The following is a 9,816-nucleotide window of genomic DNA, read 5'->3' as shown; positions in this document are numbered from 1 at the left end:
AAGACGGGCATAGAATCACTGGTTTTAATTTGTCACTATGTTTGTTTAGTTTGTCAGCCAATCAGCTGGCAGTTGAAATCGGCTGTTGGAATTAGTGCCCAACCAAACTAGTACTGATCTCGCTGTTGGGATCGGCTTAGCATGTCGTAGCTACCTTTCCTCTCGACCTCCTCTTTTGTTTCAGTGTGAGTGTGGCTAGAAGCACGTGAGTACGTGACATTATTTCCTTATGGAAAACAAAATATTATTTCCAGTTCGCCTCTCAAGTTAATTTCTTCTATAAAGAAAGACCCGTCCGAAGCTCACTGAAAGATTGGCTGCCGATCTACATGTTGAATAGGCCACTGCTAATTAGCTCTTTTACACTTTCGTTTCTATTTCGCGCAAAAAGTTACAACTGAAGTTACTAACTTTCCAGACTCAGCCTTTGAAGGCCTTGTTTGGTTCCTTCTAAGAATCCTAGAACACGCAAGCCGAGAAAAAAAATCTTCCATGCATGAAGTCCGGAATGAAGTTTATTTGCAAAACCTCTTCAGGAATGGGTATAATTTTTCGCGACGAATGTAATGACGGTAATTAATCGATGATTGGCTATAGTGATGCTACAATAACTATCATCTAATCATTCGGTTAAAGGTCTCATTAGATTTATCAGGGTTCCTAGCGTAGAGGTTCTGGAGTTAGTTTTATAAACTGTCTTTATTTAATACAGTAATTAGCGATTAAATTGTTGATTTCCTAGAATTCTAGGAAACCAAACGGGGCCTAAGCTAGTTTGGTTCATGTACCCCAGTATGGGACTATCCCTGGGTATAAGAATGGCAACGGGTCGGGTTCGATTTGGGTGGAGTGTCTGGGCACCCAAAACCGAAACCCGAACTTAAAACCCGAACCCGACTCGAATTCGATTCGGGTGCAAATTCATACCCAAAACCAAAACCCGCGGATACCCGAAACCCAACGAATAATCCGAAACCCTCTGCCGTGCGCCGAGCCGCCGAGCCGTGCGGAGCAAGCGGACAGGCGGGCTGCGGGCAGCGCCTACGCGAGGGCCGAGCGCCGAGCGGGACTCCGGCAGTCCGGCCAGCCCTCTCCCGTGCGCCGAGCTCGTGTGGGGCGGGGCAACTAGGCGTGCGGGCGGGCGGGCGGCGCCTTTGCGCCTGCGCGAGCGCCGAGCGGGACTCCGGCAATCCGGCCGGCCCTCTCCCGTGCGCCAAGCTCGTGCGGGGCGGGGCGACAGGGCGAGTGGGCGGACTGGCGGTGCCTCCGCGCCGGCGCTCGCGCCGAACAGGCCGCCGATCTCCGGTATGCAGGTGTGCAGCGGCGTGAGCTGAGCCGGGGAGCGGGGAGGCCGGAGGCGGCCTGGCGCCTGGCGGCCAAGCGGGACTGCGGCTACGGGGTCACGGGCGAGTGAGGGTGAGTGTTCCAGGATTATAAACTTAGGGTTACTACGTAGGCCTTTGTTGGGCTGATTGCTTCGGAGGCCCGATGGTGATCTGCGGGTAAATTTTAAAATCCGCTCCAAATCCAAACTATTTCGGGTACCCGAACCCGCAAATCCGTAGGTGAAAACTGAAACTGAAACCCAAACCCGAAACCCGTAAACCCAAAATCTGCGGATACCCGCGCCCGCTGCTGTCCTTACCTAGGAATAATGTGCCGAAGCTAAGTATGTCTAAACCGCAGCATATGTGCTACAATAGTCTTGCTACAGTAACCTAAGATTGGGCCCGACCCATCTTGGCCCATTGGGCTGGGACGTTACAGTAATAAATAGATATCTCCCTCAGACTCTCAAAACCAGTTCACGTTGTATCTATGTCCTAAGATGGTTTCCAACTCCAAGAAGTGCAATTAGAAAAACAATTTCAGATAGATTAAAAAATAAATTGCAAGTAATTAGGTGGGCTCCACCTATGGTCTAATTTCCAAGATTGCACTTTACGTTGATGTTTTTTCAAATACTAGAATCGCAGTTTTCATGGGACACCCACATCTTAACCTTTTCTCCACATATTCTCTCTATCATCTCCAAATTAAGAACAGTGCTAGGTGCAGTTCAAGTTTGGCATCCATAGTATGGACATCATACAAAAAGAATATAGTAGAATATATGCTAGTAGAGTAAGGGGCGGAACCAGCACTCAACGGCGGAGCCAGCGGGGGGGGGGGGGGGGGGGGGGGGGCTGGGCTGGGGGGCTCCAGCCCCCCTACTGGCCGGCTACCCATGGAGCCTCCATGCTTCATCATTTTGTCTAGCATTCAAATAACAGTGTTTAGTTCCCCTAAACACAATCTCACGTTGGCTCAGCCCCCCCCCCCCCCCCCCCCAATTCTTCAGCCTGGCTCCGCCCCTGCTAGCACTGGACCTAAGCATTGGGTCTGGGGGCTCCAGCCCCTCCTAGATCCCAAGAAACAATGGAGCCCCCCTGAGTCCCCTCCATTTTTGAGAAGAAAGGAGGTGGAAGAAGGGGAGGAAGAAGAAATGATACTTGTTGATTCGACTGGTAATTTTGAAGAGGTTCTTCATTCTTCCATAAGAGCTATCGTTTTGCAAGTACTATGCCTTGCTCCTGATTATACAAGATAACGTTAGCCTACGCATGTGATTTAGCTGTGGAATTCATTGGTCTGCTTTAGTATTTATGCACATAGAAAAGGGACTTGCAGCTGTATGGGTAGGTTCTCACATAACATACGGATACTACTCAAGTACAGAGTTCTTGGCAAGTTATATGTGCACACGGTAGAGTTCCTGGCAAGTTACATGTGCACAAGTACAATTTATAAGGCCTCTGACTGCCTGAGTGAGCAGGCATATGTTGTGTACAGTTGTTGGCACAATTTTATTTTAAATTCTTTTGCGAGGAAAAGAGAGCTCAGAAATAGAGTTACTATCCTGGGCAACAATTTGCTTTACAAAAACCGGCATATTTAACTGCCAAATAGTTGAATATCTATTTATGTCTGCCAGTTGTGCAAACTCATATACCGCACAATTTTGCTCTCCCTTCGTGTGGATGAGACCTTCCACTCTTGTAGTCTGTCTCCAGCTTCCATGGTCACATCTGTGATGAAGCTTAGATATGATCTCTGCCTGTCTCTCCTGACCAAAACACCATGGCGTAAATACTTCAAAGCAGTTATCTGCACTTGGACCGCCTCAGTCCCTGATGACGATCCTGATGCAGTCGTTGTTCACACGATATGAACAAGGAGGGGAGAAACTCGGCTCCACATGCCATCTTTTCGTATTGAGCTGTTCTCCAAACTCCTGATGATTCCCAATCCGACAGAGACAACTGAATGAAGAGTTCCTGCCTCACTTTTTTGGGTTTTCACTTCAAGGGACAGAAAATACTCATCCCCCCGTCCTCTCTCATATATATAGCTGTAGCCTGTAGTTATCCTTGATCTGAAGGTACATACGCTTCACTGTCCTTTCAACTCCTTCGCTTTCAAGGCCGCAGTGATCGTTGCACACTGCACAGTGCACACACTCGTGCAGCAAATGCTCTTAACTACTCTTAGCCGGAGCACATTAATAGCTATGCTGAATACTATAAAATATGGTTAAGAAAAGCGATAAAAGAGCACGAGCAGATTGTTCGTATGTTTTTTTGTGTGCTATTGAATAAGCTGAAAGAAGAGAAGCCGAACAGAGTGATGTACAGACCTTTTCAGCTCGGTGGCATGCGGAGGCTGCTGGTGCTTCAGGCCTTTCGGCCAAACAGAGGCTCCGTTTGATGCCAGAAACAGTCTGCCATGCCACGTACGTAGTATCAAGACAAAGATGAGTACATGGCGAAGGAGGAAGTATTGCTACACACCACACTGATTGAAGACATGGTGATCAACAATGGAAACAGGGCTGTAAGCGAAGATCTAATATATCCTCAGAGGATCTAAAGTGATCGAATGCATTAGGAGAATTCCTGGTGCGTCTCAAGCGTATTCTCTCCCATGCTCCAGTCCAATGCGACCACCATCTACTGACTTTTCATGTGGCAAATAGTACCTTATGACACTGAAGAAACAATGCGACCATCAAATATTAATTTTCCCTCTAAACAGCAGCAAGCGCACGCGATGAATGACTGAATGAACGATGGAGCCAGCATAATGCAGACGCTGAAGAAAATTGTTCAGAGTAACCATGTGGACCAAATCTTTAAGCTGTGGTTCCTGGTTGTGATGTTATAGATTTATTTATCCACAATGTTGATCTGAAGCTCAGCACACACCTGAGCCAAATACCAGGTCAATTGGTCCATTGTCAGTTTGTCACTTGCTAGCTGCCCAAGATCGTTGCGCTGCACTACTTCAGTCGCGTCGCGCCTGCAGCTGAGGCCATCGACCACGCTGAGCCGACTGTCACACCTGACGCAGCTGCAGCTGAGGCCATCAACCACGCTGAGCCGACTGTCACAACTGATGTACGTGAATTCCTGATGCCTCTCGATCCTATTGTTTCCTATACTTCTCAAACATACACTCTATTCCTATTGTTTCCTATACTTCTCAAACATACACTCTATTGCTCCATAACATCAGACAGCAAGGCGAAATAATTGTGAAAACTACAGCCGAGTCAGTCACGGTGCTCTCGAGCTATATAAAAGGCGTTACCTCCCGTCTCGCCTCACGCTGAATACTGCTCCCTTGCCAACTGCAACTACAATGTTTCAGCACAGCTAACAGAGTAACTTTTCATTTAAGTACACATGTACGCCAATGCAACAACTTATGTGATTCGCAGATATTTTTCTTCCTCCACTTAATAGCTAGGCGTACCTTGTTTTATGCCCCAGTCCAAGTACAACCACCATACACCTGCCTAACAAGTGGGAAGCAGACGTACTTAAAAATGAAGGCAATATGACACTTGCAGCAAGACTTCTCAGAAATAGAGTGTTATCTAGTCCATGAAACTCACAACTTGTTTCTTCCACCATCCAAGCGTGTACATGTCAGTATACCGCCTTCGAACATTTTGTGCTTCACAAATAGGTTCAACAGTCGGGCATTCTCTTAGCGGCACACTGGCACAGTAACATGGTGTACAGGACTCCCAATAGGTTAGAACATGCATCCACCTTTTTTATCGTCGCCGCTAGATAATTGGATGATTTGGAGGAACAATATATGTGACACGTCAACAACTGGTCTTAGGTCCAAACACGTATAGAACCATCCACAGAAGATGTCAACATGCACGCCTTTGTTGGGTGGTAACTGATGCTGGTTACCTGCCAAAAGAAATAATGTCACGACAGCAAAGAGAATAAGCTGCACCAAAATTGAAAACAAATGATACCCAATATAAGATCAGCAGTTGCAGCAAAAAAACATAAGGTTTTCAATTCTGGAAAGAAAAATACCACAGAACTATGTGCCCTGAATCTTGCAACAACAGGTGCATCCACTAACTCCCAGAAGAAAACATAGCCATCCTCAGATCCACCAACAACAAATGCATCATCATTCGTCAGGCAGCAATCCATCTTGAAGGACTGGAAATATGATATATCAGAAATTGAACAATGCAGATGAACAGAATTACATTTGTGGATCATAATTGCCCCCTGCTCTCCTTTAATGCATTATGCAGAGTTTCTATAGCCTCTGCAAGTTAAATTGAAACAAATTTTGTTCTGTTGTGGGCAGATGAACAGGGAGCCAGGGATCACGGCTTCCACTGCTCAACAGAAGTCAGGTTAGGTTGAAATTAAGCATGATGATCAATGTCAGAATCCATAAATAATAATCACCAATATTACCTCAAGTTACATTTCTTATATTTGAAAGCAAAACTTGTCATGACCAATGTAAGAATCCGTAAGTAATAATCTCTAATGTCACCAATGAAAATCATTAAGAGATACCTTGCACGCATGCCCCTTGTACTCCTGCAACAGTTCTCCTGATGACCTAATGAACACAGCAGATGTTGAAAGGTTAAATATCTTGGGCGTGACGCCCCTCTATCTATGGTACATTGGACAAACAAGATCACCCAACTCAACAGAACGGAACAATCACACACTTATGCCAGTATCATTATGAAAACACAATGTGGCGACGTAGTATAGCACATGTGCTTGGCTTTCATAGTTAATGATGCACTCCTAGATTTTCTAGGGAAACAGGAAAGGAGAAAGCCACCAATATTATCCTAATATCATCTATTCCTTTTTCTCCTCAAACTTCAGCAAGCGTCAATGCTAAATGAGAAATGGATCCAGCATAATGCAGATTCTCAAATCACAAGAAAGTTGTGTCAATGCTAAATGAGATATGGATCCAGCATAATGCAGATTCTCAAATCACAAGAAAGTTGTTCTTAGTAGCTTTGTAGACCAAAATTTTAACTAATAGCTCCCAGTTGTGATGATATAGGGATTTGACCACGATGATCTTATGATGCACAGTGATGCACTAAGTCAAAACTAGCATGTGATTTGTTGCAAATACCAGGAAAAAGGGTCCATTTAGCTAGCATTCCAAGAAGGTACAAGTTTCAATACCAACTAAACTTAAAGCTTCCTAATACATGAAAAACCAACATGAAGCCAGCCAAAATCGTGCACTACAATTCCCAAACCTATTGCTTCAGAGATATAGAGAGGAGCCTGCAAGTGCAAGTGCAAGTGCAAGTGCAAGTGCAAGTGAATGGCACCAACAACAGCTTAGTGCAGCTGTAGAACCCAACAGTTGGATATATCTGGAGCACAAGAGTTCCGATGAGTGGTGGTATGATTAAGTCAATAGGCCAATGATGGATATGAGATGAAGAGTTAAAGAAAAATTCAGAAAAGTAGCTTCCATCAACCCTATTCAGGGTGGCAAATAAGATTGGAAACTATATCAATTGATGGAGGAACTTCCGCTCCAGCCCACGTTTGTATCATTGATGGTCATATCATCTTTCCAATCAAAGCTAAGTGGGAAGGGTATGACTGCATCCATCTATAAAGTAGAGCCTCATAAGAATCACTCCATAATGGAGTAATGGGGTATAATTGCTCCAAGCCTCCAATGTGCTAAATAAAAGAGGCTTCCCTGCAATTATTTGCCCAGGCCAAAAACAAAATACTGAGCAGCTTGTGAAGTGCACTTACTTGTCTAGAAGCCTCACAGTAGAATCTAAACAGTTAGCTAAAAGGCAATTGTTGTCATTTGATAATGATATACAGTTCACAGGATGCCCCAGATTATCAACAGTCTCCCTGTTATAGGCAAAAAGGAAATGAATCAACAAGCCATGTAGAATAAATGAGGAACAACCAAGGTGTATTGAGTAATCTAATGCGCACATGCAGAATTAATTCAAAGTTGAAAAGGCAACACTTACCTACCCATGCGAATGTCAAATGTACGAACAGTACCGTCAACACTGCCCGCAATTATTTCAGTCTTTGTTAGGTTAACTGACATTACACTATCTTGAAAAGTATCAATAGTCTGCAATGCGATGGAAAAGAAACCGAAGTGTAGGAGACTTGAGAAAAACGAAATATTACAAGAAGTGATGTATCTATAAGTTAGTTAACAATTTAAAACTACCTGAATTGGATCACTGCTTTGTGACCTGCAGTCAAATGCGCGCACTGTACGGTCATAACCAGCTGAGACTACAACAGCATTGTACTCATTAAACTTTACTGAATTGACCTAGAGAAAACAGGAAAAAAAATCACTGAGCAGAATAACAAATCATCAAGAAATTGCATCTTGTAGGCAGAGTTGTCTACATGTTTTGACTTTTGAGCATCACCAAGAGGCCTGGCTAAAATCACACTGTTGAAGTACAGTTTACAGTGCCAAGTGTTGAAGGTACTGGATCTATCGCATAAGACCACAAGAGTTCTATTACAGAAGTATGGTTTGGATCACTGCTTTAGGTGTCACAGTGATGGGTATTTGTTGCCCGGTCACTACTTGTCAATGTGTTCTCCAATCTTCACATAGCATGCAGTGATATTCATAGAAACAAACGAAAATTGTTTACAGATAGCAGTAGCATCCATAGAATGACAACACTGCAATTGCAGCTAAGAAATAACCACATGTCATCGTGGGCGTCACAACAAGGGATGAATAATCCGTTAATAATCACAAAAAAAAGAACATCGATTGATGACTGATCCGTTACCTCACTGTTGTGACCACGGAACTTGCGGATGACGCGGCCCGAGGCAACGTCCCAGTAGAAAATCTGCCTGTCGGCGCCACAGGACACCAGCTTCGCGTTATCCCTGCCCAGAAACCAACCGTGAAACGAAGGAACAGCAAGAAGCATTCGGCAAATTTCCCCCTCCTGCGCCTCCAGATCAGCTGGGACGCAATGAAGGGGGACAGGGAGAGGTGAGCAAGGGACATGTGCATGCGTACGTACGAGGAGGAGTGGACGTCGCGGACCTCGCGTGCGTGGGACTTGTAGGTCTTGACGTGGGCGCCGGTGTGCGGGTTCCAGAGACAGAGGGTGCGGTCCTTGCCGCAGCTCAGGCAGTAGTTGCCATCGCGGTTGAAGCGCACCGCGAGCACCGCCCCCTCGTGCCCCGACAGTGACCGCGCCTCCGTCCGCGGCAGATGCTGAGTGGCCGTCCCCGAGGACGACATCTAATAGCACTTGGGCAATAATATGGTATAATGATCAAATTTACAATAACAACATAAGTAAAAGATCCTATAATACATTTGATTCAATAATTTAGTTCACAATTAGAATAATTTACAATATCAAAGGTTGCAACATCAATAAGATCTTACTTCTACATAAATAGAAGATGACAATACTAGTCTAATCTAATGCTTTTGCTTTAGGCTTCCTCATGGGCATGAAAGTGTGAATTATGTCATCCTCACTTATATTACAGAAAATTTCACGCTCAATAAAAGTGACCAACAATCATTCAATATAACTTATCATCCATGCGATTTCGAATTTAATTCTTTACTAGACTCAACCTAGAGTAAAAGATTCAACCTAGAAAATACTCTTTCCACAGTTGTAGTTGCCACCGGTAGAATCAATGCCAATTTAAGGATCAGGAATACGCAACAGCAATACAAATGGATGCACCAATTACTCAATTAACCACTCAACGTCTGAATAAAGAAACAATACAAATGGAATCGGTACTGAATGGAATTATGGAATATAGTGAGAGAGAAATACGGACCAGCAGTACCAAACACGAGCGTGGACACGTTGGGGTGGCCCTCGGCCAGGCGGGAGGCGACTACAGGCTAGCGTGCAGCAGTGGAGGGGCGCGACCGCGTGACGCCGCGGGGCCCCGACGGGCGGCGGGACCGGAGTACCGGACGAGCGGTGCGCCCAAGCAGGGGCCGACGCCCGGTGGGACGTAGCAGTCGAGGATCGAGGGAGGGAGACAACGCGGCGTGGGGTGGAGGCACAGCCTCGCAGGCGGCGGTGGGCGGCGCCGACGGTCGGCGGCCAGCGGTGCGGCGGGTCGCCAGGTCGGGAGACGGAAGACCGAACTACGGCGGCGCGTGCGTGGGCTGAGGGATGAGCGAGAGACTTAGAGTTGGGCTAGGGTTGATTATTGGGCTGTTTATCAATTTGGGCTAAACTATCTAAGGTTTCATTTGATTTTTTAATTAATTTTTTAAGTAGCTATCAAATATTTGAATGTCAATTCGAATATTTGGATGTCAATTCAATATAAGAATAAATGGATAAGTTGCAATTAGAGTTTTAGATAAATATTAAGTATAATTAACACATGATTAGTGGATGGTTACTGTATCAATAGTAAAATTATGAACTAATTAGAGTTAATAGATTCGTCT

The 9,816-nt window shown here is 45.1% G+C and overlaps 1 protein-coding gene across 5 annotated transcripts; it reads right to left on the bottom strand.

Annotated features, from left to right (window-relative positions):
• Positions 1-3,712: 3,712 nt before the first annotated feature.
• On the bottom strand, positions 3,713-9,564 carry LOC120656017 (WD repeat domain-containing protein 83-like). Of its 5 annotated transcripts, XR_005667797.1 has the most exons (10): positions 8,399-9,539; positions 8,156-8,258; positions 7,567-7,674; positions 7,355-7,464; positions 7,122-7,229; positions 5,886-5,931; positions 5,382-5,513; positions 4,937-5,249; positions 4,795-4,837; positions 3,713-4,669 (listed from the first exon to the last, which is right to left on the bottom strand). XR_005667797.1 is itself a non-coding variant. In XM_039934004.1 (9 exons), exons 2-9 carry the CDS (start codon positions 8,620-8,622, stop codon positions 5,169-5,171), a joined length of 912 nt encoding a protein of 303 aa, XP_039789938.1. In that variant the 5' UTR covers positions 9,186-9,564; the 3' UTR covers positions 4,684-5,168. The 5 variants fall into 5 exon arrangements, 2 of the variants coding, with proteins under 2 accessions (XP_039789938.1, XP_039789939.1); XR_005667796.1 differs by having other exon boundaries at positions 4,152-4,837; XR_005667795.1 differs by having other exon boundaries at positions 4,160-4,669; positions 4,795-5,249.
• Between the last annotated feature and the right edge of the window lie 252 nt (positions 9,565-9,816).

The sequence above is a fragment of the Panicum virgatum genome, chromosome 1N, assembly GCF_016808335.1.
Source record: "Panicum virgatum strain AP13 chromosome 1N, P.virgatum_v5, whole genome shotgun sequence".
Classification (NCBI taxonomy): Eukaryota; Viridiplantae; Streptophyta; class Magnoliopsida; order Poales; family Poaceae; genus Panicum; species Panicum virgatum.
The sequence above is the reverse complement of the archived record's forward strand: the minus strand, read 5'-3'. Positions and strand labels throughout refer to the sequence as shown.